A 25,655-nucleotide genomic window follows, 5' to 3' on the forward strand; every position below is an offset into this window, starting at 1 on the left:
ACTGTGGCTGACTTAGAACTGTGTGTGCGTGTGATTAGCGTTCCTCAGAAAGTCACCCCTTCAGAATTCAAATGAGACACGCACAGCCCTTGAAAACTTTTATTGGTATGAACAGTTCTTAGCTCTTGATGGGGCTTAGAACTTTTAAAAGAGCAGAGACCTTATCTATTTGAGTTTCAAAAATGTTTCTGCTATTAATCAGAAATAGTCCTTTCTACTTTTTTCTGGCTTATTCCTTAGAGGGAGCCAAAAATCAAACCAAAGTATACATCTCCTGACCGACAGCTGAGAAAACAATAGACAGAACGTCCAAGACTCTAGAGACGGTTGTCGTTGACTCTTGCTGGTGAAGGACACCTTCAGCTTTGTTCTTTCTCCCAAGCAAAGCCTGAAGGAAAACTCTCAACACCTACTTCTCCGTGAAAAAAATTACCAAGCAGCCATTTTGCAGGCTGCAGAAAAAAGGAAGATTGCCATCTTTCCTTTTATCCGGGGGTCGGGGGTCGGGGTGCTTCTATTTAACCTTCATTAGGCCCAGAGGGGAGGCTGTGCCAGACATCTGCGAAGACACACTAAGCGGTCCGTGTGTGAGGCACAGGATCACCCCGGGACGGCGGGGGACGGCGGAGGACAGGCGGACCGCCTCGGCTCAAGCAGCCGGCTGAGCAGCAGCAGTCTGAGGGCCCCAAAAGGGCTACCCCTGTGGGTTCGGGGAAGGGCTGAGGGCTGCCTGTGGAACACGTGCCAATGAATAACAGTACTCTGAGCAGGGGCCTGGGGGACTCTGAAGGCTGGATGGGTGGGTGCTGGAAAGGGGGAGGACAAAAGTCAGCTGCTCTTCCCACCACAGCCTTAGGCCAGCACAAACTGCAGGTTAGTGAGCAGCACCTTAATGCCTCTGGTGACGGTTATTGTGGAGGTGGCGGGGTCAAGCTTATAGGTGTTGGCATCTCCCTTTTTATATCGGTCCCGAAAAACATAAATGCTCCCGTTACAGCTGGCGATCTTCCAGAGAGATGGGGCAGAGCTCCAGGCCTCAGGAAGGCAGAGCCGGGTAAAGCTGTCTAGCAGGGGGTTGTAGCACACCAGGGAGTCCCCTTCGGCCACGATGAACACCAGATCCTTGTGCACAGCCGCGTGCATGCGGCCTGCGAAGGGCAGCACATACGGCTTCACGTGGCACTTGTCTGTCTCTGTATCGAAGCACTGGATGAGCCGGGAAGGTTTGGTAAAGAAGTCCAGGTCGTTCTCCTCCCCCCCTAGTAAGTAGATGATCCCGTTGAGGTTGGCTCCGGCAGCCCCCGACACAGCCACCTCTAGCTGCGTTGTCTCTGTCCAGACGTTATCACCCACCCGGTAGTAGATGACTGCGTTGGAGAGGGTGTCCTGCAGTGTCTTGCCACCGAGTGAATATATGGCATCTTTCCCGGGCACAGACACCAGGGTGTGCTGGAGCCGGTCCCGGGGCAAGGGCGCACACCACTCCCAGTCCACGGTGGCATTGTTACATTTCCACATGCGCCGTGGGATGGACCCTCCCACCACGTACAAGTCTCCACCATGCTTGCAGGCTGCAGTGATCTGGTGGCACAGGCTGTTTTGGCCACTTACGCTGATGGAGTCATCTTCCGCACAGTGCAAGGACACAGCCAATGAGTGAGTACGAGATGACTCTTTCCCGATCAGATAAATGTGCACATTCTCCCCAATTTCCTATTGGAAAAATTTAAATTATAAATGGTACCTATCAGCTCTGCTCCAAGGCTCAGCTGAGAAACACAGCCTTAAGGCCCTGGGCCACACACTTGTATTTTGCTCTAACCTATTCCCTCCTAGTGTCACCCTGACTCTCCTCTAATCACTGTCTTTCAGGCGTTTTATGCTGGGGCAGGGAGTCTGTTGCACTCATGCTTTCCGCCCTTTAAAGCTACCCTGAGATGGTGATTCAGACAAAAGGTCCTTAGGACTGCTATGCAATAATGGAAGTGGTTCTCTCAAGGAACTTTTGGGCTCACACACATCATCTTTCCTGGCTCCTACCCATCAAGCCAGAAATAACTTCTTATTCACTAGTCATCAAAGAGGCCAGGCCAGCCCTGGCTGATGTGGCTCAGTGGATGGAGAGCTAGCCTGTGAAACAAAAGGTCGCCAGTTCAATTCCCAGTCAGAGCACATGGACCTGGTTTATGGGCCAAGTCCCCAGTAGGGGCTGTGTGAGAAGCAACCACACATTGATGTTTCTCTCCGTCCCTCCTTCCCCCTCTCTAAAAATAAATAAATAAATATATATTTTTAAAGGTGCCAGGCCTATCAACAGGTGTAATGCATGGTTATTATAGTGTCCTCACACTAAAGAAATCTGCCTTACCTTCAAGCTACTCCTGAGTGACTCTGCAAAAGCTTCTCTTTCCTCTTTATTAAAATTGATCCAGGCTTCTATCGCCTCTGTTGGGTTCTGGGAACATGGAACTCCATCTGTTGAGAACCAGAGGAAAGGCATGGTCAATGGCACACTGACAATCTGAAAGGGAGGTTTAGACCCAGAGCCTTTAAAAGTGTGAACCACTTTGTTAGGCTACCAGCATGTATGTATGTGTACATGAAGTTAATCTAAAATTGCTTTGTTTCTTTTAATCAAATTGCTGGTTTGCTATACTCCCATTTGTCATGAAAGCAATCTACTAGGCTGCAGAGCTCACACCTAAAGTATGGTTATACCTCACCTGAGGGTCAGGATTGTTGCCTGAACTTGGCCCATCACTTAAGAAGTTTTTTAGATATCTTCGTTCATCCATCATAAATTTACTTAGGTAACAGACACATGCAGAGTGCAGGATGGGTAAGAACACTTAAGCTCAGGGGAGATTAGAGTATAAATACAAATACTTCCCTGGTGGGTGTGGCTCAGTGGATTGAGCACCAGCCTGCAAACCAAAGGGTCGCTATTTCAATTCCCAGCCAGGGCACGTGCCTGGGTTGTGGGCCAGGTCCCTGGTAGGGGGCACGTGAGAGGCAACCACACATTGATATTTCTATCCCACTCTTTCTCTGTCTAAAAATAAATAAAATCTTAAAAAAGAAAGAAATACTTCCTTGTTACCTTCTGTGGGTAAGTGCTGCTGCTTTTATTTTCCTGAAGCCTTCCTCAGAAAGGGACTCTGATAGCAGCTGTGCTAAACTGCAAGTCAATTTCCCTCAGAAGGTATCTAAATTCCCACCAATAATACTGTAAACTAACACCAGGAGGCCTGAGGGTTCCTTTCTCCTGAATTAGAATATCCAATGAGCATAACTAAGTAGCTGGGTGCGATGTGCCCTCTCCCTCAACTTACCAGAGATGATATCAGTGAGCAGATGGTGGGGTAAGTGGAGAAATTCCTCCGTGCCCTGCAGCTGGGCCAGATGGGCCTTGGCGCAGTGCTTGGCAGCAGTATAGAGCTCAGGATCGCTGTGCCGATCTGCCAACCACATCACCTGAAGGCAGTTCCCCACCTGCACTGTGCGGGCCAAAAACCGAGAACATTCCTCAAAGAGAGATGTCAGCTGATACATGTCTGACACCTCATAAATTTCCTGCAGCTCATCAGCTCGAAGTTTCACAGTTCCATGGTAGATGTAATCAACCAGGAGCTGGAAAACAGACTCACTGACATCCTGCAGCACAATCACGCGGTTGTGGGCCTCCTTCAGGTTGGAAGTGAACATGGACCGGAAGAAGCAGCTCTGAGCTGAAAGGACCAGCCGGTGGAGCTGAAACTCCCGACCTTCCACTGAAATGGTGACATCAGCAAAGAGCTCTTCCTCCAGACACAGTTTCATGATGCCCTGGGCCACACGGCCTGAGTGTGACCGATCTTTGAAAGTGTAGTTCACAAAGTAGTTCTCATCCATGGATGCTCCAGGCTCCTCCGGTGATTCCATGGTGGCCAGCTTCTCTCTCTGCCAGCTGTCTGCAAAGCAACACCACCCTCAGTAACTTGGGGAATCCACAGCCACGGTCTATGGATCAAACTGTGCAGTTGAAAGCAAAGTGGGCCCAGACCATAACATCTCTGGATGATCCCCTACAACCACAGCTGAGTTCATTCTCCTGCAGTGGCACCCCATCCCTAATAAAATCAATAAAATTCCTCACTCTGGGTGTTTCCCTGAGAAGACATGAAATGTTCCTTTCTGTGACATAAGAAAAGCCCTGGTATTTTTGGTCAGCGGATGAAAGCAAACGGCTGGAGAGATACCATGATCTTAAAAGTCTGGAGAAGAGTCTTGCAAACCAAATATTGAATTAACTACTGGGTATAAAACTAGTGAGGCTCTAGAGAGCAGAAACAAATAAAAAGGACGCCCAAGTCCTTGTGTGCGGGAAGAGCTCACTCCCAACCCCCTTTCCCACTTCCCCGTGCACATGGAGACCAGACTTTCCAACTCGAGGATTGGCTGGGACATCTGTCAGCCCCACATATGGTCTCTTCTGAGCGAGTTCTCCCCAGCACTTCCCCGCTCCCCCTAATGACTCCCCTAAGCTCGGTCCCAGAACTCGAGTCAGAGTCCAGTTGTCCCCAGCCCGGGGCACAAGAAGGCCCACTGCCACGTGCAGTGTCGCCGCTTCACCAGGAGTCGCCTGGGAAACGGTCGCCAGGGAAACCGTTCCCCACCCCCACTAGGCCAGCCAGCCCCGCCAGCCCTTGTCAAAAGCTTAGCTTAGGGAGAGGGGGAGGGGTGTGACATGTAGAACCCAGAACCCCCGCCCCTTCTCCTCCTCTCACCCGTCGGGTTCTTTAGGGTCCTCGCCTTCTCTCCAGCCTCTGCCACGCCAAGCTAGAGCCAGGTTCACCTCACCGTTTGCCCACCTGCTTGCCTCGTTTCCTCACCTGCGTTCCCTCCTTTCATTCCAAAACCCAGAACCCGGAACCTCTGCTTCCGGCCTCCAGTCCGCGGGGAAGAAGATCTAAGGCACACTTCCGCTTCCGGTCCGTGCCCTTGGGGCTCCGTGTCCTGTGAGTCTTGCCGCCGGTGCTTGGTGTGCATCTGGGGAATATGGCGGCGGCTAGAGCCTCTTGGCGGGGGCTCGTGGGGGCCATGGCCATGCCTAGGGGTGAGCAGGGGATAATCGAATGAGGCCTGGGGCAGGAAGCAGCGGCGCAACCAGCGCAGGGAGCCCCTTAGGCCTCACGCTGCGTTCCTCTGCCTTTTATCTCCCGGTGCAGTGTCCCGACGACTCTCGGCGCTGTTGTTGCCGGTGAGGAGGGAAAGCGCAGCAGCCGACGCGCGCCGTGAGTATGTGTGGGCCCGGCCCTTGTCGGTATGGCAGGCGGGGGCCCCTCACTGCGTTCGTCATATGTTTGCCCTTGCTCTGGGACGCCCTTCCCTGCATCCTGGCAAAATCTGCTTGTCCTTGGAGATTTGACTGCAATGGTTCCCACTCTGCAGACAGAATCGGGCCCTCCCTGTGCCCTTAGGCCTCTCTGCTGTGGCCCTGATTCTCCCTTGTCCATTTCCATGATTCCTTTTTTCTTTTAAGCTGTCAGCTGTTTGACAGCAGAAAACAACATTTGGGCCTCAGAGCCCAATAGTAGAATCTGTTGTAATAGTAACTCACATTTGAGTGCCTGTTGTGTCTAGCAACCGCGAAGTGCTTTTATGAATGACCTTACTTAGTCTTCACAACAATCTCATGAGGTAGATAGTATTCCTTTTCGTCCTGTGGATCAGGAAACTACAAAGAAATAACACCCTCAGGGTTAGGGTACTAGTGAGTGACTGAGCAAACTGGCCTGCTGCCAGGGGCAGAGAACATGGAACCATTACCCTGCAATCAATGATGTGCAGGCGCTCAGTGATTTAGGGTTGCATGAGTCCTTGTGTAGAAATATGTCACAGTCGACCTAATCCAACCGGGAGGCAGGAGACCTAGCGTTCCCTCCTTTTTGGGCCGCAGTATCTTCATGTGTTTAAAAGTAAAGAAGTTTCAACTAGATAATCCATGAGGGCTCTTAAGACCTAAAGTTCTTCTGCCAGGAGCTTGCTCCAAGCCCTGTGCTAAGTAGATACACAGAAGGGAATGTTGTTGTTCCCACTCGTAAAGAGCTCCTAGTCTGATAAGAGCTGAGACATATGATGCATTAGCAGAAATGCAGACAATGTGAAGGAAGGAATGGAGTACTTTTGAGAAGAAACGAACACGCCAGCTTCAGGAATGAAAGTCCTTTCGGACTGTGTAGGTGGCATTTCCCCTAAATTTTCATCGCTTCCTATTTCCTGGAAGGGGAACCCTCCACCCTTACCTTTCTCAACGTTCTCCTGGGAGCCCCTTATAAGCCCAGACTGGATGCAGGGCTGGCTGCTGCCTTTGCTATTCCTTTGTGAAATATGCCTTTTCCTTCTAGCCACTGTCAGACCGCGGAATGACGTGGTCCACAAACAGCTCTCAGCTTTTGGAGAGTATGTGGCTGAAATCCTGCCTAAGTATGTCCAACAAGCTCAGGTAATATTCACTACTGTTGTTATTTGGTCGGGGTCAAGAAAGAACTGTATTCTCTGGTCACGTGGGAGTGGGCAGCCCAGTACCAAAGAAGCCACAGATTCCCCATCCCAACTTGGGCCTCTTTCCCTGCCTTATGTCAGGAGAACCGCTGAAGTTCGCTGTTCCCTTGGTAGCTCCTCGTTGTCTCTCCCCTCCTGCTCCACGTCTGCAGGTGTCCTGCTTCAATGAGTTGGAAATCTGTATCCATCCCGACGGAGTCATTCCAGTGCTGACTTTCCTCAGGGATCACACCAACGCACAGTTCAAATCCTTGGCTGACTTGACGGCAGTGGACATCCCAACCCGGCAGAACCGTTTTGAGGTCAGGAGATTTGAGAAGGTTTATGGCATAAAGGAAGGACAGGGGACAGAGCACTTGCAGGGGGACAGCTACCAGTAGGAACTGTAGCCTTCTTAGTTTCAGTTTGAGTCAGACGGTTTGACAGAGCAGTAAAACTGGGGGCTCAGAATCAGACATGCTCAAGTCCGAATCACGACTCTGCCACCCACAGGCTGTGTGACTTCCAACGTTTTGTTTAATCTCTCTGCGTTTTAGTTTTCTTACGTGCGGAGTGAGTATGAAATTGTCCCTACCTTGCAGGGTGGCTGTGAGGACTGAAGGAGAGAGTACAGGTAGATTGTTAGCACACAGGTTCTCGATATGTTTAGCTGGTGATATTATCGATCATACACTGTTTGCCAGGTCCTGGGATAGAGAGAGAAGTAACACCCGATACCTGCGCCCCAGGAGTCCCCCACACTCTAGTGAGGGCAGAAGACACATAAACAGCTTACTGTAATAACATGAAACACATGGGGCGTTAGAGATATGCCGTAAGAATGCAGGAGGGCCACTCAGCCCTGTCTGCGAGGCTTCTCTGAAGGGAGAGGGAATGTTTGTGCTGAGTCTTAATGGACAACCAGGACACTAGGAATTCGCCCAATGAGGCCTGGGGTGGGGGGAGGCGGGTCCGGGAGACATGCCAGGCAAAGGGCACAGGGTGAACAAAGACAAGCATGCTGACGCCCTTGCTGCACATCAGCACGGCTGAAGCCTTTGCAGCGTTGAAGTTTTGAGCTTCCAGATAGAAGTTGGGTTCATTGGGCAGAGCCCTAATTCACTTCGTGACCTCATCCGTGATGTACCCCCTCAGGGACCCCGCCGCATACCCTTCTGCCTGCGGCCATCTTGGTCCTCCATTCCCTCTGTTCTCCCTAGATTGTGTACAACCTGCTCTCTCTGCGCTTCAACTCCCGGATCCGCGTGAAGACCTACACAGACGAGCTGACGCCCATTGAGTCCAGTGTCTCTGTGCACAAGGCAGCCAACTGGTATGAGAGGGAGGTGAGTTACTGGACATGGTGGATGCGGCCTCTGGGCCCGAGGTGTCATGCCCAACCCGTGTTGGCCACGGTGGACTGGTTGCCTGAAGGCCTCTGTTTTCTAGATCTGGGACATGTTTGGAGTCTTCTTTGCTAACCACCCTGACCTAAGAAGGATCCTGACAGACTATGGCTTCGAGGGCCACCCTTTCCGGAAGGACTTCCCCCTGTCTGGCTACGTTGAGGTAGGAGCCTTGGAACTGTGGCAGCAGCAGCTTCAGGGAGGGGCTGAGGGGATCTAGGGGATCCTGGGCGTGGCAGGGAATATGGATTGTAGTGGTTTAAAAGCCTAGGCTCTGGATTCAAATCCTACATCCAGTTTTGAAATCTGGGGCAAAGTGTGTAATTTCTCTATGACACAATTTTCTCATCTTCGAAATGGGCATAGTACTTAACCTGTTAAGATCTGCAGTGTGCCAAGTGGTGTGCGTGTAATGCCCAGTGCATTAGGAATGCTCAGTTGAGTTTAGCCATTATTGTGGTGATCACTTTAATGACCAGGGCAGCCTTGAGGACACACTCGGCCTGTCCCCAAGATCTGGACACCCTGCCCTGGGCTGCTGAGAAGGAAGCTGACAGGGAAGACAGTCTTGAGCATGGCCAGAGGCAGGACCAGTAGCACATGGCTGTAAGGGCCTTTTTAAAGGGTTTCTGTGTTTTACTTGACCACCGCGTGCAGCGGGTTGTTTACTAGCAGGGAGATGGTCTGTTGTGTGCATTCACATGGCGATTCTGCCGCAGAGAAACAAATTCTCTAGAAACACTGAGACAGCGGCAGTCCGACCCTTCCCTTCAGGGTGCAGATGCTCCTGTGTTCTTCTCAAGCTACTTCCGGTCAGCGTTCCTTCCCTCTCCTCTCCCTTTCTGACCTCCCTGCCGTCCCCCTGATCTGGATTGCCTCTTCACACCAGTTCCTGGTTGTTTTTACCTCATCCAGCTGATCCTCCAATAACAAGAACAGCCATAGCCCTGGCAGAGTAGCTCAGTTGGTTAGAGCATCATCCCAATACAACAAGGTTGCAGGTTCGACCCCCAGTCAGGGCCCATACAACAGCCAACCAGTGAGTGCATAAACAAGTAGAACAACAAATTGATATTTCTCCCCATGCCTCTTCATCTCTCTCTCTAAAATTAATTTTAAAAGAAAGAAAGAAAAAACATGCCAAAATTCACTGCCTTGCATCTATTCCCAAGGCCACAGGACCTGAACTTGGTGCCTGCCAGTTTAGGTGTACTCTCTTCAGCCACTGCCTTGCTCTCTGATCCTGCACGGTACCTTATAAAGCGTGTGGTTGGGTGAGCGGATTCGGTTCTGCTGGAGAAGGAGCTCAGAGCTCACGATGATACCTACGGTCGCAGGGGAGCCTGACCGGGTGGTGGCCGGGTGTGAGGGAGAAGCCGTTTTGGACTGTGGCTGAGAGGTAACGGAGTTGTGGATGGAGACTCGAGTCAGGCTAGGACAGCACTCCAGAGCAGAGAAGTAAAGGGGCTGGGAAGCCCCCCAAGGCCATGGGAGAGTGCGCTGGTCACTGTAACAAGGCCTTCCTTTATGCACAAAACTGTCTTCTTCTTCTGCAGTTACGCTATGACGACGAGGTGAAGCGGGTGGTAGCTGAGCCGGTGGAGCTGGCCCAAGAGTTCCGCAAGTTTGACCTGAACAGCCCGTGGGAGGCTTTCCCTGCCTATCGCCAGCCCCCTGAGAGTCTCAAGCTTGAAGCCGGAGACAAGAAACCGGAAACCAAGTAGCTCCAGGGAAGGCACATGGATCCTAGAAAGCATCTTATCTGTAACTGTCTGTAAATAAAACCCTGCTGAGACTCACCACTCCTTGTGTGCTGATCCTCCTGCAGCTTTGATTCAGGAGGGGGAAGATACGGGCGGGGGTTCCCTCTTCCCTGAGAGAGAGACTACCAAACCAGAGTCTGTTTGCATGGACTAAGTAGTGCAGGTGCAGACATGGTGACCTGCAGGCCTGGGTGCATTTCTGAAAGAGGGGTTCTGGAGTTGAAATGGAAAAGTTCCCACAGAGTACAGGGCTCAGGATGGGTGTGGCATGGCCTCTCCTGAGGACTGGAAGGGTCTCAACAAGTGTTGAAAGCCCCTGTGGTAGCCAGTGGGTCCGGGGTGACCCCTGCCCACGCTCACTCCATCCGAACATCCATGGGGCTCCCTCCACAAGTCGACAGCCAGAGTCAGGAAGAGCCGCAGCTCGTTTTTGAGTCTTGAACTCTGCATCCTGCTCCCTGCAACCTGACAGCCCATCACGCCTGGGCTAAGGGAATCTTCCTGCACTCGGGCCTGAGCCAAGAATGTTGTAAACAAGCAAAGGAGGTCCCAGGGCTGGGACCAAAGAAACTCAGGCGCTGCAGTCTGTCTTCCAGGGAGACAGCACTGCCTGCTCCAGCTGGGCCAGGGTGGGTCCCGCCAGTCTGGCCAAGTGCCTGAGGTGGAAGCCTGTGGGGCTGCCCAGTCAGTCCACCGTGCGTTTGAAGGACTAGGCTTTGCAGCTCATGTTTCTGGCTGCTGAGGGGCTCCCTGGAGTATGAGCTGGACTGGGCGTCAGGAGCTGGCTCAGCTGCAGGATGTTTTGGGTGTGAGGACAGACGGTAAGGTAGTATTACTGCCTGGGGTCTTTCCTACCTTTTGGGGGGGCCAAGCGCACTGTTTGCTACAAAACACCTTTTTTCTATTAACCAAGCATCCTGCCCATCTGGGGAACAGGCTGAGGGCCTGACAGGCAGGGAGCCAGGCTCCTGCCAACAGCCAAAGATTCCACGTTTCCACAGGATGGAAAGAGCCCCTGGGAAGCCAGAGCCAGTCCCTCCCTGTTCAGTGTTGACGACTGACACGCAAAGCAGGGAACGCCTGAGCAGCCTGCAGTGGAAAGTTGGAGCCATGGTGTGCGGCAGGCGGGTACAGGAGCAGAGAGCAGCTGGGGAGAGTAAGACTCAGAGGATGTGGTGGGGCATGGCGGGGAAAATGCGGTTCCTGGCTTGGCTGATGGTAGCCACTGTCCTCTTCCCTGGGATGACGACAACCCAGCACGGCGCAGGTACCAGGGCTTCAGGGTCGGGTGGATGGGAGCCGAGGAAGGCTGCTGGCTAATAGTTAGAGTTGGTTGTGTCTGAGCCTAGAAACTGGGCATGGTCTGTTCCAGGCTGACCTGTGCTATGGGGGCTAATGGCGTGGGCTTCACCCCCAGAACTGGACCAGTTAGGTGAAGTGAAGGGACATAGCCCTAGCTGCCCTCAGTGCTGGCCCTGGACAGAGTTGGGCCTGGGCTTATTCCAGATGATGCCCCAAGCAGCACCCCCTTAATCTCCCCTGGGCTTGGAACAATTATGCCAAGGGCCAGGTGAACCCTGGGGTGGGATGAAGGAAGCTGCACCAGACATCCTACTTTGCATGTGATTACTACTGAGGAGTAAGGAAAGAGTGGGTTCTTCTCAAAGGGGTCCTCAATCTTTGAGGAAGGTCACTGGCACTGTTTTAGATTACACTGTCCCCAGATGATGATAGGGAGGGGAAGTAGGAAGTCAAGTGTCTTGTGACCCATTGGCCTGGAGCTCTTGGCCAAGGGAACTGTACAAGTTCAAGGAGTCCTGGACATTTGCTAAGGAGGTATCTGGGTTTGGGATGATGATCTTGGAATCACAAGACCTATGCCTGGGTCAGTAAGTGTTGATGTGCATGTGTGTGTAGGGAAAGGAAGGCATGGAATGGCATTCCTGCACTTTTGCAGCTAGAAGAACTTCTAGGCACCCTTACCAGGCAGCTGAGGGGCACTTCTGGGAGGCTGGGGTATTTAGGGTGAAGCTTGGCAGGGGCCTGACTTCTCTCTGCTGCCCCAGGGCAGCCCACGAACAGCAGCAGCGTGGGAGGTGGCCTGCAGGAGCCAGAGGCCCCGGAAGTGATGTTTGAGGTCTTTCCTCCAGCCCGGGGCGTGGGGGGTGGAAGCATCCAGAGGTCCCCGAACTCAGGGTCGGGAAGGGGGATATCTCAAGTTGGGCCTGGGGGAGGGGGGCAACCCAGCTTGGGTCCTACTGCTTGCTTATACCCTGCTGGCCCACTCTTGCTCCCTGCCCTGTTCCCCAGACCCCAGCCCACTCCTTACATGGCTCCCTTTGCAGCTGCTCTGGGCTGGGCTGGAGCTGGATGTCATGGGGCAGCTGCACCTCCAGGATGAGGAACTGGCATCCACACATCCAGGCCGCCGACTCAGGCTCCTCCTGCAGCGCCACGTGCCCAGTGACTGGCAGGGTGCTGAGCAGCGGCTGCGGCAGTTCCAGGACCTGCGCACGGGGCCTCCTCTAAGCCCTTGGGACTTTGAAAATCTGCTCCTCACAGGCCTATCCTGTGTCTACCGGCTCCACAAGGCTCTGGAGGCTGAGGAGAGGGCTCGCTGGGCACAGGTCTTTGCCCTCCTGGCACAGGAGACACTCTGGGACCTGTGCAAAGGCTTCTGCCCTCACGACCAGCCTCCTTCTTTGGGGCCCTGGGCCTCAATCCTTGACCCCTTTCCCTGACCCTCCCCTTTCCCCTGCCAGCCCCCCAATCCCCACCTCCAAGCCAGACCCATCCTGGGCAGGGACTTCCATTTGGCATCTGGTTCTTCCCCCTGTGTTCAGGTCTCTGGGCTTGGCTTGCACCCCAGACCCCCATTTACTTCTCCCTCTTCATCCTCCCTGGGTCTTGAAGACTAAGAGCCTGGGCCCTGGGCCCTGGGCGGCAGGTACCAAGTTAAAGGCAGGACTTGCAGGCAGTATGTGTGTGTGTGTGTGTGTGTGTTGGGGTCGGGACTGAGAAGTGTGTTTAAGATGCTGAAAGGGAAGCTGACCCTGAGTACGGCAGGTCAGACCCTCCAAGCCCCACCCCGGCAGTCCACGAGAGCAGAAGCCTTCCAGGAGCCCAGCACCCAGTCCTAATTTGGACACCCCTTTGAGCCCAACCTCTGCTGTGGGGCCCCTGAACCTCAGAATTCCCTCTTTGGGCTGGAAGAATAGACTGGACATTTTTAATTTGGTCTGTGGGGTGCGTGAAGGGAAGCAGGCGGGGAAATACATATGGCGGGGCAGGGATGTTTTTTGGTCCATCTCTTCGAGGCTCAGATGAACACCTCTCAGAGGAAGGAATGGGGCTGGTGGGGGACTGATTGCGAGAGACAAGTGGAGGCTGGCTGGCATACACCCTGACTCTGTCTGGCTCACCCTATAAAATGTTCTGTTCTGGCCTTCTGCCTCCTTCCATGTCAGAGTAAGCTGTTTCACCCCCCACCTGAGCAAATCACTCTCCCTGCCTGTCCTAGGAGGGCAGGAGCTGGGGGGACCAGGTGCTGCCTGCTCGCCCCATTCACGCGCCCTGCTAGAAGAAGCAACGTGCTGTTTCCCTAAATCCCATACCTCCGAGAGGTAGGAGGGTGTTGTCCTTTGTCACAGAGAGGAATCAGCCATCAGTGGGCCCTAAGAACACCATTGAAGGTCAGCGGGGAGGAGTCAGGCAGAGGAATTGACTGGAAAAGGACATGAATGGAGGGCCCACAACAGGTTAGGCGTGGAGGCTTCACTCGAATTCCCATCTCCTCACCCTCCCAGGGCCTGACCGAATTTTGCCCTTTGACCTCCAACCCTCACCCCGCGCCCCGTAGTCAGTGTCTCTCGACAGCCCCAAGACAAAACTGGCAATCAAGACAGAGCACAGGACCCCAGGAACACAGGCGCCGGCGCAGGCCCACTTTATTGGCAGAGTCCAGCCGCCCTGGGCGGGCCATCATGCTCACGCCGGCGGAGGGGTCGGCCACAGCCCGGCTGGCCCGGCATGCACGCCCTCGGGCTCCTCCCTGGGTGGGAGCTCAGAGCTCCAGGGGCCCGAGGCCGGGCGAGCTGGCGGGGTCGAGGTCGGGGTACACCAGGAAGCCGGAGAAGGTAATGTACTTGCCGTGGTTGCTGTAGGCGCCGTAGCCGTCGTGGTCGTGGCTGAGCAGCCACACGGCGTCGCCGCGCTGCAGCGCCAGCATCACGCTCTGGCTCTGCATCTCGCGGCGCCGCGACGCGCCATCGTCGTAAATCATGGCCTGCACCTCGTCGCGGTTTTTCATCAGCTTCACCGACAGCGTCTTGCGCGGCAGCTTGCCCAGCGTGAAGGAGAAGAAGTAGGCGCCGGGCAGGCGGCAGCGGAACACGCCAGCCGCCGCGTCGAAGTCGCCACCGATGTTGACCAGCTCGGTGTCGAAGGCGAGCGGCCGGTGTCGCGGGGCCTGGCCAGCGTCGGAGCCCACCAGGCTGCGCGTGCGCGCCGCCGAGAAGGCCGAGCGCGGCTCCGGGGGCGCCGGCGGGCCGCGCGCAGGCGCGTCGGCGTCCGCGTACACCAGGTAGCCGCTGAAGGTGGCGCCGGGGGCGCCCAGCGCATACTGCGGGGCGCCGTGCAGCCGCAGCCACACCGTGTCGCCGTAGTCGAGCTGGAGCATGGCGCTCTGGCTGGCGGCGTGCCGCGCCCCAGGCCGCCGCTGCTCGTCGAAGGCCAGCGCCTGCACCTCGTCGCGGTTGCGCACCAGCATCACTGACAGGCTCTTGTGCGGAGCCTTGCCAGCCGTGAAGGAGAAGAAGTAGGCGCCGGGCACGCGGCAGCGGAACTGGCCCGTGGCCGCGTCGAAGTCGCCGCCGATGTTCACGTACACCTTATCGAAGGTCACCGCCATCTCCGACGTGCCCTCCAGAGGAGTGGTGCGTGCTGCGGAGAAGGCCGAGCGCAGCTCCGTGGAGCCGGGAGCCGGGCCCAGTGCCCAACAGGCCACTGGGCTCAACAGGCCCAGCAGGAATGGCAGCATGGCCCCTGGGACGGGAGGCAAAAAGGGGAAGGAGAGGAGGGTTGAAAGGGGGGCCACCTGCAAATTCCTGGAGCTCCCAGACGAGGAGACTAGTGATTCTCTTCCCAGCCCTGCCCTTGATCCACGACAGTCTTTGTTTCCTATACCCTTGGACTAAAACAGTGATTCACACACTTAGGCAGTCCTCAGTGTTACCTGGAGAGCTTGTTGAAACACACTGTTGGGCTCGCCTTCAGAGTTTCCACTTAGCAGGTCTAGGAGGCAGCCTTAGAGTTTGCATTTCTAACAAATTCCTGGGTAATGCAGATGTTGCTGATCCAGGACTACACTTTGGGAACCATTAGATAGACCAGTAACTCTTCAAAAAAATTTTTTTTTGTAAACACCAGACCCCTTCCTCAGATGAAAGCTCGAACACATCACACAGATACAAGCAGAAATGCTCTCTCTGTAGGGCCCTATAGCCCTGTCTGCTGGGTTTACCCCATCTCTTCCCCTTGGCATCCAGGGGCTCTGGGAACACAAAGGTTGGTTCCTGGTGGCCAGGGGCAGGGTCTCGGAGTTTCCTTCAGCCTTCAGGTTGTTGCAAATGCAGCAACCTGGAGGCTGTGGCCCTATTCTGTGGTCCTTGGCTTGCCTCTCACTCAGGGACTAGCTTGCTGTACTGATGTCCTCCATGGTGGCCACCGTTTCAGCCCCCATCTAGGAATGGAACTAGCCTTGGACCCATTCAAGGGTCAGCTTCTACACTGGCCCTCTGGACTCCCCAGGGGCCCTTTTTGCACTAAAGAGGCCAGAATAGTTGAGCTTTGAGGCAGCTTCTTGCTCCCATGAAATCAGAGGAAGTGAAAGTGACTGCCCCCCAAGTAGAAGGAGGGAGCCAGGAGCTGCTGGGAACAGAGAGGGAGTGCAACAATCCCGGCAGGGCTTTGACAAGACTGTGAGGTCAGCAGCTTTATTCCTCAGTGATGGAGTGAAGAGGACAGAGAGCCGGACCTAGGCTTGGGTCCTGGCTCCACCACGAACAAGCTGTGAAACCTTAGGCCAGTTCCTTAACTTGTCTGGGCATGGGAAGGAGACTTCCCTCCAAGCTTTACTGTTAAGGATGCTCTGAGATAACAGGTGTGCACACCCAAGTGTGTAGATGCTTCTGCTCTTGGCCTTGAGAAAGCAATCTGATCAAGTTCTTAACATAAAGGGTTAGGTAGGGACCCAGTACTCCTACCCCTGGGGGCCTGGTGAAGGCACTGGTTAACTCCAGGGAGTCACTCTCTGATGGTGGGATTCCATCATGCTTCTAGTAAGCACAGGCTTCAGGGACAGAATACCCAAAGGCCCTGACGTGGAGACAAAGCAAGAGAGAGAGTGAGCTGGCAACAGCCTAGGATGTGGGCTTCTATAGGCAATATCCCGGGAGTGTGTGTAGCTCTGTGTCTGCTGAGATGGGTTGCCAGGTGCAGGTGTGTCCTGCACCACAAGAACATTCACCTGAGGGTAGATGGGCCGTGGAACCTAGCCCACATTGTACTTGCCCAAAGGTGCAGGGCTGATGCACCTGGGGGAAAGTGTGTCTTCTTCTAATCCTCGTAATAAAGACCCCAAGGGCCAACCCCAGCTGAATACTCTCCCTCCAGAGGAGGTACCTTTCCTAATTCCTACAAAGCACCCCCCACCTGCCCTCCCCCATGAGCTAGCCTTTACCCTTGCGAGGAAGGGAGCCCATCTGCCTTTGCAGTCGGAAAGATGGCGCCTCACAGCCCTGACCTGCATGGCTCAGTGGGTTGGGTGTCCTTGGGCAAAGCAAGGTGCCTGAGTTGGAGGCCAGGTCCCAAGGTCCCTGGTTGGGGGCATGCAAGATAGCGATGTTTCTCTCCCTCCCTTCCCCTCTCCCTAAAAATAAATAAATAAAACCTTTTTTTTTTTTTAAAGGTTGCACCTTGCATTCCCCTTTACAAAACTCTTTGGAAACATATGGGCTCACGGCAAACTTGGGAGACAGGTGGGCCCTCTCACGCTTTACAGATGAGAAAAGAAGTTGAGACCCAACAGGAAGAAGCATTTTGGACCAAGGTCACCCATGGAGCACGGAGGCCAGCTTGAACCAGGGTCTCTTGAGTCCTGATTCAGTGTACCCCCTCCATTGCCTTTCCCTCCTAGACACAGATATTTCCAACCAACCTGTCCTCTTCCTTGGTTTTCTTTTTTCTTTTTTGCAAAAATAGGAGAAGCAAGTGGAATGAGTCTTGGCATCAGGGGTGAAAGAGAAAGAAAAAAAAAGCAAACAAACAAAAACTCTACTGTTTTGCCTTCAGAAAGTATGGGGACATCCGAGCTCTCCCTGACCCTGCTACTCTCTTAGCTGCCCTGCCCCAGGAACCTGCCCACCCTACCTCCAGCAAGCTCCCTGCCACGTCTGGTATACCCGCCAGGGTCAGAGGTTCCTGCAGCACCCCCGCCTCCGTGTCACCCACCACTGCCCAGTTCCCAGATGCTTAGGTTCCGTCCTTCCCTAACCCTCCTTCCCTAAGCAGGTCAGAGGTGGAGGTTGTCAGGTGGGCATTGTAGCCGCAGGGAAGGAAATGGCTGTTCCTAGCTCTGTCCAGGAGGGGCTCAAAATAGTCATCTTCAAAGAGAAAAAACTGGGACACAGAGAGGTGGGCAGACCCAGAGCCCCAGAAACCAACGGGGGAGGTGCAGGCTAAGGGGATCTCAGGGGCCCCCACCCCGCCCGATCCCCCTCCCCAAACCCTCCCTCAAGCCCTGCCAGAACCCCCTCCCCACCTACCCTGAAAGCCCCTGATGCTCCCAATTAAGTCCCCCTTTCACAGAAGCCAATTAATAATTTCTCATGACAAAAAGAATCCCCCACAAAGGGGTACCCCAGACTCCCTACCAGCAGGACCCCTCCTCCCAGACCCCCCTTCATCCATCCCTTCGGCGAAAAAGCCCTTGAGCCTCTTTCATTAAAAAACCTCCCAGGTCCTCCTTTCAGGGAAGAAGGACCCGATTTCCCCGCGCCTTCCCCGCCCCCGCTCCCAATAAAGGAGAAACCTTGCTCCCGCTGCACCGTCCCCGCCCCCACCCGGGGCTGCCCTCACCTGGCTGGGGACTGCGGTCAGGTCGGGTTCGCTCCGAGCCCGCGATCCGGCTCGGGATCTGGGCTCCGGGCTCCGGACTCCTCGCGGGCGCGGGGCTGCGCACTGACCGCCCGCGCTGCAGCGGGCGGGGCCTGGCGGGGCGGCGGGGGCTCGGGCTGCTTCTCCCCAACCCAAGGCGGCGGCAGGGTGGGGGGCTGGGGTCCCGGTGGGCGCGGGGCAGCGAGGCGCGAAGCACAGGGGACAGCCGGAGTGCGAGCCCCGCAGACCGGCGGGAGGGGCGGCCGCGCAGAGGCGGGAAGCGGAGAGCAGGGAGCGAAGCGGGAGGGAGGGGCGCACCGCGGAGGGGAGACGAACAGCGGGCCCGAGGGCACGGCCCCGAGGAGGCCCCTTCGCCGGCTGGCTGCGCGGAGCTCCGGGCCCTTCCTCCCCCGTGACCTCCCTAGAGCTTGCTTGCTTCATCCCTCTGGGTCTAGCGTGCAGGCAGCATTAATTCAAGTTAGCAGGTGGGGAAACTGAGGCCTGAGGCAGGGGCCAAACTGGGGGTGGCCCAGGGCTCTCTGCAGACCCCCATCCTGTCTGGTTTGAGGAGAGAGGCCTGGAGCAGGACACAGGGGCCGGACTAGCCTCTGGGCTGCAAGGACAGTGGAAGGTGAGATTTTGGCCGGGACAGATGTCCAGGCTGAGTGGTTGAGTGGCAGTGGGGGACAGGGTCTCAGGGACGAGAAGGATAAATGGGTCAATGTCGCGGGTGTAGAAAGGGCTTCGGGTGACCTGATTTTCTCCCTCCCCTCCCAATCCGAGAATGCCCACAGTTGGTGAGGAAGGAGGAAGACAGAGCTCCCAGGCATCCTGGGGCCAGTCTGGGGCCCCTGGGGAGCGGGTGAGGAAGGAGGGAGTCCTTGGTGCAGAACCGAATGTTGGCTGCACGGGCTGCTGGGTCAGCACCTGAGAGGAGGGAGGAGGCTGAGAGGGTCAATGGGAGGACTCGAAGGGCCTGTTTGCAGAGGGACATTGATAGCTGTTGGCACTGGGGCGGGGGCAGCAGGAGCCAGTCACAGGGCAGGGCTGGGGACAGTTGTCACATGTCAGCAGTCATCCGAGCCCCCACTCTGGGGTTTGACCCCATGGCCCGGAGCTCAGGGAGCTGCTGTTCTCTCGTGGGGGGATGGCCCTCACCAGGTGGAGTGGATGGCTTCGGAAGAGCCTCCTCTGAGGTGCCAGTCGCTGGTGTCCTCTGCCTGACCTGGTCGGCGGGGGTGCGAGGCCTGGGCTGCAGTCCTGGCTCTGCCACAGACCCTCTGCATGGCCCCTGAGAAGCCTGGGGCCCCGTGAAGCCCTCGGGAGCTCTCTTTCTGTTACCTGAAAACGTACACGATCCCAGTTAATTTAATAGGTGTTAATCCTCATGAGGGTGTTGATAATGACGATAAGCTCCTTGTGTGTTCTTCAGGGTGTCAGGCGAATGATGAATGAGTGATCACGTGCCTTAAAGGGAAAGAATGAGCAGAGGCTGGGCCTTGGGGTGGAGGGCGAAGCACCTGTCTAGCCCTGTGATCACAACTATCTCCTTTACCAGCTTGAAAGCCCGATGGAGAGGGCGTGGGGCAGGGTGAGGGTGGGCCAAACGGCACAGGAATGTGGCAGGTGGGCTGGGGCAGGCAGGAGGCCACCTCTGCCGCCTTTACCCCCTCAACCCTCCTTAGAGTACTGGTCCTCCTCTGGACCATGAGGGCAGGGGCTGCCATCTTCCTTTCATTCCTTGTCTTTTTCTCTTTCAGATTTTATTTCTGAAAGGGAGGGAAAGGGAGAGAAACATTGATGTGAGAGAGATCTGATCGATTACCTTCTGCACAAGCCCCGTCCGTCCGGGACTAAACCTGCCACCCAGGCATGTGCCCCTATCAGGAACTGAACTGGCGACCTCTTGCCTTGTGGGAGAGCACCCAACCCACCACACCAGTCAGTCAGGTCAGGTGGCGGTAGGGCTGCCATGTTGAAGGTGCCTTTTGAAAATGTGGCTGCAATGGTGGGATGGGAGGGAAGAAGGCAGGACTCTCCAGGCAGGGCCATTAAACCCCAGCAGGGGGCCTGGCTCAGGCTGAAAGCCCTTTGACACTTTCCCTGAGTCCACCAAAGGTTTCTCCAGAGAGGTCAGGGTCAGGGGTAGAGACAGGTGACTGAAGCAGATGACAGCAGGGGGCTGGGATGGGGTAGAGGCCACTGGGAAAGGGACACGGAGGAAGAGGATGCCGTGAACTGATGGGGGCGCTTGGTGGTGGGTGAGGGGGTGCCAGAATGGAGGTGAGGAGGAGGCGGTGCGGGGCTCAGGGAAAAGAGCCCTGAGTTTGGTTGTAGTCCCTGCCTGCTCTTACGTGGTAGCTAAGCTGCAGCTATCACAACACGATTGTAGTTGTAACAGCAGGTCCTTTTACTGAATGTCACAGATGCTGTCAGCGCCCCACCCACCGGCAGGTCACCTGCAGACAGTTCTAGAACTTGCCAAACTTTGAGGGCCTCTCCTGAGGCATTCTTAGCTGTGGAAGTGAGTGTCGGGGAGGCCGGAGGTGGAGAGTTGACACCTTCAGAGCAGCCCTCAGCCAAGGAGGCTCCAGTGTGAGCGGATAAATAAAACCTCAGTCTCTCGTGTGTGTGTGTGCTGTGTGCGGTCCTCCCTTGGCTGACTGGCCAGCTCCCTCACCCTGCTTTTTGGGGTCACTTCCTAGATAAACAACTTGCACCCAAATCTAAACTAAGACAATGAACAATTTTTTAAAAGATTTTATTTATTTTTAGAGAGAAGGGAAGGGTGGGAGAAAGAGAAGGCGAGAGACATCAGTGTGTTGTGCAAGAGAAACATCAACCAGTTGCCTTTCGCAGACCCCCAACCCGGGACCTGGCCCACCACCTAGGCGTGTGCCCTGACGGGGAATTAAACTGGCAGCCTTTTGGTTCACAGGCCAGTGGTCAATCCACTGAACCACACCAGCCAGGACTGGTTAATTTTCTCAACATTCCCTGAAGTAGGTATCATTAACTCAGTTTTGCAAGTGCGAAATAAATAGGTTAATGCAGGGGCTGGCTTCCAACCGAGGTCTGCTTCCAAAACCCAGGCCTTACCCACTACGCTCTGCAGCCTCCCTAGTCCTCTCCTCCTCCCTGGGCCTTATTTTTTTCACCTGTAAAAGGAGAGGTGAGCTCTTGAGTTTGATGGGAGGCAGTGTACCGTGTCTTCTGAATTTCGGTGTGGTCAACCAGATGAAAGCAGAAGTTACCGGGCAAGAAAATGCTTTACGGCAACTTTTTCGGCACCACAGACCAGTTTCATGGAAGACAACTCTGCCACGGACGGGGGTGGGGATGATTCAAGCTCATTACTTTAAAGCTCACCTCCTGCCGTGCAGCCTGGTTCCCATCAGGCCCAGAATGGTACCGGCACTGCAGCCCGGAGGTTGGGGACCCCTGCTTTCTAGGGACCAACTCAGCTGGGAGGCCACCCTTTCTGCCTTCCCTCTTCTCCTCCTGGAATGTATACACAAAGACTGGAGCGCCAGTTGCCACCTGGGGCCAGCAGACAGCAAGGAAGTGTTCCAAGGCGATGTTAGGTAGGTGCTCAGAAGGTGAGATGAGGACGACCTGGAGCCTCTGGCCTGGAGGAGCTAATCAAGTAGCAGAGAGGCTGGGTGTGGACACAAAGAACTGTAAGGGGTGGAAAGGGTGAAAACGAGGTCAGCGTCCCTCTGGGAGAGAACTGCAGAGTGCACTGAGAGCTCAGAGTGCACTGAGAGCTCAGGGAGGGAGACATTCCAGCTGGGGAGATCAGGACGCTGTCACAGTGCAGGCTGTTCCTAAATTATGGTGAGGATTTGACCCAGTGAGGAGGAGGAGGAGTGAAGGGGTGGGATCCAGAATATGAACACGGGTGGAGGTGTCAGGGTGGGGGCTTGGGGAGGGAACAGTAAGCTCAGTTAGGGAGGGAAGGGCTTTTCCTGAGAGGTCACGGGCAGGTAAGGGCGAGTAGGAAAGGTAACGGGAAGAGACAGGAGGGAGAGAGACACAGAGATTGACAGAGAGGGCTGCACAAAGTCACAATTTAATTAGCTTCCTGGTTTGCCAGGAGATTACAGGGGAATTAGCAGAGCTCGGAGTCTGGGGACCTTGCTGGGAGCTGAGGGGAAGTTAATGAGAAGACAACCACAGGCCCCGGGGAGAAACGAAAGAAGAGGGGTTGTTAGCCAAGCAGAGATGCCCGCAGGAGAAATAGATGTCAGGCGCTGAGTCTCCGCCTCCCTCGAGGCTCCAGACCTCCGGGGGAGCGGCTTTGCAGCTCCGGGGTCACGGGTCATGCTCTGACCTGATCGTGGTTCCAGTTCCCCTGAGCACTGGGCAAAAAAGACCTGGGAGGGGAAGAGCTGGGAGCTGCTTGAAAGATCAAGGTCCCCACTCTCCCTGGGTCCTTCTCCCAGAGAGGAACTGCACCCCCCACCCCCACCCCTCTTGCAGATGGGGAGGTCGAGGCCCCGGATGGGAGGTGGTCTGCTCACTAGATATGGCAAATTGCATTTTCCAAAGACAGCTGGGACGGCGCCCCTCGGCGCCCCTCGCTGCTGCTCACACTGCGACCTGGCCACGCCCCTGCAGGAGGAGGACTTACGTTCAGTCACAGAAGGTGAGACGGCTGCTGCCTGGCTGTCTGTTTCCTGGAGCTCTCACCCTGGGAACCCCGCCACCAAGGCTTGAGAATGTGGTGGCCCACAGCCCCCGTCAGGACCAGCCACCTCATTTGCAAGGCCCAGTGCAAAAGTGAAAATGCAGGCCCCTCATTCAAAAGTTAAAAATTGAAATGGTGGCAACAGAGCATTAAACCTTCTAAGTGTGGGGCCTTGTGCAGCTAGCTGTGCAAGTTCCAGCCCATGAAGCTGTCCCCGACCCCAGCGGAGGGTCCAGCGGCAGCTGCTCTCAGCGTGGGCGGGGAAACCTCCGCACAGACCAGTGCTGACTGTGACTGCATGTGGGCCCCTGAGTGAGAGCCGTGTAGCTGAACCCCATGGCCTCCAGGCTCGCAAGAGGGTAGCAATAGCTGTTAAGTCAGTGACTTTTGGGTTCCTGCAGCAATTGATATTTGGAACATTGGGGAAACCAGAACTGCTCAAAACTGGGGTGCAGGTGCAGGACAGTCACTGAGTCTCTTCCCAAACCCAGGCTCGTCTTCTGAGCTGTTGTGGCAAGTTCCCCTTGATCGGCGGCGGCAGGGAGGCTGCGGGCACAGATAACTCCAGACGGGTCAGGAGACCCAGATTCTGTGTGGTCTGGCCACGGAGGCTGTATGTACACACCCTGATGGACACGTCCTTGGGGGCAAATGTCAGCTTTTCAATTGGAGGAGGCTGGGACAAGACCCACTCTTCCGTGAGAGCTGAGAGAGTGGTGGCAGCAGCGGCCGAGGCAGAGACCATGGTCACGGCCTGCAGGAGCCTCAGAGCGTGACAGTCGCTGGGAAAGTGGGTGGGAGAGAGAAAAGAAAGGGCACGCCCAAGGACCCCTGTGGCCCCTGTGGCATTTTGATCCGTGTCTCCGACAACGAAGTGCCCTTTGATGCCAGGTACTGGATTCTGGTTCTGAACGGTGGGTGTGATGTGTGTGTGGGGGGGATGCATCGCTTTGCTTGTGCTTACCCCAGGGCAGTGCCAGCCAGTGGGAGGGTCAGCAGAGTCCCGAGTGACTGGGGGAGAGGGGCTGGGACATAAACATATCCACAGCCCAGCTGAGTATCTGTTGTGGGGAAAGGGAAGGAGACAGGAACAGGACTGGACAGAGCACCTGATCTTTGTCACCTCCGTTCTTGAAAGAGTAGTCGCAATAGCAATCACAGATTAAATGCAATGAGAGCAGCACTAGGAGAAGGAATTATTTCCAAGCAGAGGGATCCAGCAAGGATTAATGAACGGAGCAACACTGACAGGAAGCCATGAAGGCTGTGCGAGACCTTGACAGGCAGTCGAGATGGGACATACATCCTGGGGGGAAGGACCAGGCGGTGGGGGGGATCCCCCCAGGAGGCGATGCAGAGTCCCGGTGAAGAGTGGGAACTGGCATCAGATTGCTTTAGTTTGAACCCCAGTTGCATCACTCAGCAGGTGACCGTTTCCCCACCTGGAAAATGGGGATGAGGAGAGTATCTATGTCTCGCTGTCCTGTCGCAAGCACTCACTATGTGCCATTACTGTTGCTTGTTGTGTCTGAAAAACGAACAGTCACCTTGGCAGGGCTGAAGTATGGAAACCCGGGGATGCTGCCAGGAGGCGGGTCCCGAAAAGTGGGTTTGGAATCTGAGCGTGAGGGATTTTAAGCACCAGGTGAAGCTTTCCAGGCTTTATGTGTAACGGCTACTTTGTAACGCCTCCTTTCCTACACTGAAGTGAAATCCACAGAAGATGAACAACACGTATTCCAAAGTCAGTAGAATGCTCCAAGTGTGAAATAAAGGAGAAATGGGAAGGCAGTAATTTTAATAAAATAATGTTTTTCGTATGTAAATATCGGGGCATTGCTACACCAGAAAAGCCAAGTAGAGCAGCTGGATTTTTCCACTCCGCAGAATCACGAGTGCAACAGCCACGAACACTGGCAGACACGGAGTGTGCGGCTGGGAGTCCTGGTGCATGGGGAGCACTGACGTCTGAAATAGTGGATGACACTTTCTCTTTTTAAGATCTTACTTATCCATTTTCAGAGAGGGGGAAGGGAAGGAGAGAGGGAGAGAAACATTATTGTGTGGTTGCCTCTTGTGCACCCCCTATTGGGGACCTGGCCTGCAACCCAGGCTTGTGCCCTGACTGGGAATCGAACCAGCGACTCTTTGGTTTGCAGGCCGGCACCCAATCCACTGAGCCACAGCAGCCAGGGCTAAATGACTCTTTTTGAAGTTCCAAATAAAAAAAAAATTCAATCCTTCTTCAATTCACAGGAAAGTTACATTCCTGAAAAAATTCAGGGTCCATTAAAACCATGCAAAAACAGTTTGTATGTAAAAACAGAGTTAGGTTCTGTTTTTTTCACCTGAATACTGTGAGAAATAAAAGCTAATGTTTCACTTAACGGCCCTAAACATTACGACGTCTGGCACCCCCAGCCCCTGCCCACTAGGGTCCCTCAGCCGTTGTGACCAGCAAAAACACCCTCCTACATTCCCCAATGGCCCCACCTCCTCCTGCTCTGGGCACCACGGAGGTGGGAAGGGGCATGATCTCTCCTGGCCTCTGGGTAATATTACATGAGGAGATGGTACTTCGAGCTACTGCCACCATCTTGAAAACACGAGGGGGAAAGTGTGAGGACAGAAGCCAACACACACACACACACACACGGGACGGCAGAACAGGCAGACGCGAGGATGGGGTCCTGGACGACATCACCGAGCCCCTGAGGTAGCACACCCTGGACTGACCCTGCCTGCGAACCTCTCAATATGTCCGAGCGCTGATAAACCCACTTCTCGGCTGAGCCGCTGCGAGTTGAGTTTCTCGTAGCTAAAAGCACTCTCACGAGTTATTCTCCCCTCTGGGTCTTGGTGTCCTCATCTGTGTGTCGAGAGGATCTCTTAATCCAGAGCGTGTCTATGCAGGGAAAATAGGAGGACTTGGCGACGAGGATGAAAACGGGGAGGGAAAGTGTGGGAAGAGTCAAAAGCTGACTCCACCTGGGTCCTGGGTGCCAGGGAGCGGGATGGGGTGGGGGCCGGGGTTGGGGGAGGTGACAGTCTGGGTGCAATGAGGCCCAGGTCCACTTTGGGCATTTAGCTCGCATCACATTTGGGGGATGGAAAATTAGA

At 55.0% G+C, this 25,655-nt stretch overlaps 4 protein-coding genes across 8 annotated transcripts; 2 read left to right on the plus strand and 2 right to left on the minus strand.

Annotated features, from left to right (window-relative positions):
* Positions 1 to 85: 85 nt before the first annotated feature.
* Positions 86 to 5,028, minus strand: KBTBD4 (kelch repeat and BTB domain containing 4). Of its 3 annotated transcripts, none has more exons than XM_045825267.1 (4): positions 4,872 to 5,028; positions 3,333 to 3,950; positions 2,369 to 2,475; positions 86 to 1,713 (listed from the first exon to the last, which is right to left on the minus strand). In XM_045825267.1, exons 1-4 carry the CDS (start codon positions 5,026 to 5,028, stop codon positions 853 to 855), a joined length of 1,743 nt encoding a protein of 580 aa, XP_045681223.1. In that variant the 3' UTR covers positions 86 to 852. The 3 variants fall into 3 exon arrangements, with proteins under 3 accessions (XP_045681223.1, XP_045681224.1, XP_045681225.1); XM_045825268.1 differs by having other exon boundaries at positions 4,767 to 4,924; XM_045825269.1 differs by having other exon boundaries at positions 3,333 to 3,946; positions 4,767 to 4,920.
* Positions 4,977 to 9,730, plus strand: NDUFS3 (NADH:ubiquinone oxidoreductase core subunit S3). Its single transcript, XM_045825273.1, has 7 exons — positions 4,977 to 5,095; positions 5,208 to 5,273; positions 6,387 to 6,484; positions 6,696 to 6,845; positions 7,743 to 7,868; positions 7,972 to 8,091; positions 9,485 to 9,730. The coding sequence occupies exons 1-7, from the start codon at positions 5,038 to 5,040 to the stop codon at positions 9,650 to 9,652; spliced, it is 786 nt and encodes a 261-aa protein (XP_045681229.1). The 5' UTR covers positions 4,977 to 5,037; the 3' UTR covers positions 9,653 to 9,730.
* Positions 9,731 to 10,706: 976 nt separating this feature from the next.
* FAM180B (family with sequence similarity 180 member B) lies at positions 10,707 to 12,433 on the plus strand. Of its 3 annotated transcripts, XM_045825666.1 has the most exons (3): positions 10,707 to 10,958; positions 11,758 to 11,828; positions 12,037 to 12,433. In XM_045825666.1, the coding sequence occupies exons 1-3, from the start codon at positions 10,802 to 10,804 to the stop codon at positions 12,430 to 12,432; spliced, it is 624 nt and encodes a 207-aa protein (XP_045681622.1). In that variant the 5' UTR covers positions 10,707 to 10,801; the 3' UTR covers position 12,433. The 3 variants fall into 3 exon arrangements, with proteins under 3 accessions (XP_045681622.1, XP_045681623.1, XP_045681625.1); XM_045825667.1 differs by lacking the exon at positions 11,758 to 11,828 and having other exon boundaries at positions 10,878 to 10,958; XM_045825669.1 differs by lacking the exons at positions 10,707 to 10,958; positions 11,758 to 11,828 and adding an exon at positions 11,503 to 11,576.
* Positions 12,434 to 13,608: 1,175 nt separating this feature from the next.
* On the minus strand, positions 13,609 to 18,237 carry C1QTNF4 (C1q and TNF related 4). The gene is made up of 2 exons (XM_045825756.1): positions 17,828 to 18,237; positions 13,609 to 14,734 (listed from the first exon to the last, which is right to left on the minus strand). Exon 2 carries the CDS (start codon positions 14,727 to 14,729, stop codon positions 13,755 to 13,757), a length of 975 nt encoding a protein of 324 aa, XP_045681712.1. The 5' UTR covers positions 14,730 to 14,734; positions 17,828 to 18,237; the 3' UTR covers positions 13,609 to 13,754.
* Between the last annotated feature and the right edge of the window lie 7,418 nt (positions 18,238 to 25,655).

The sequence above is a fragment of the Phyllostomus hastatus genome, unplaced genomic scaffold (genome assembly GCF_019186645.2).
Source record: "Phyllostomus hastatus isolate PE091 unplaced genomic scaffold, TTU_PhHast_1.1 phas_scaffold_585, whole genome shotgun sequence".
NCBI lineage: Eukaryota > Metazoa > Chordata > Mammalia > Chiroptera > Phyllostomidae > Phyllostomus > Phyllostomus hastatus.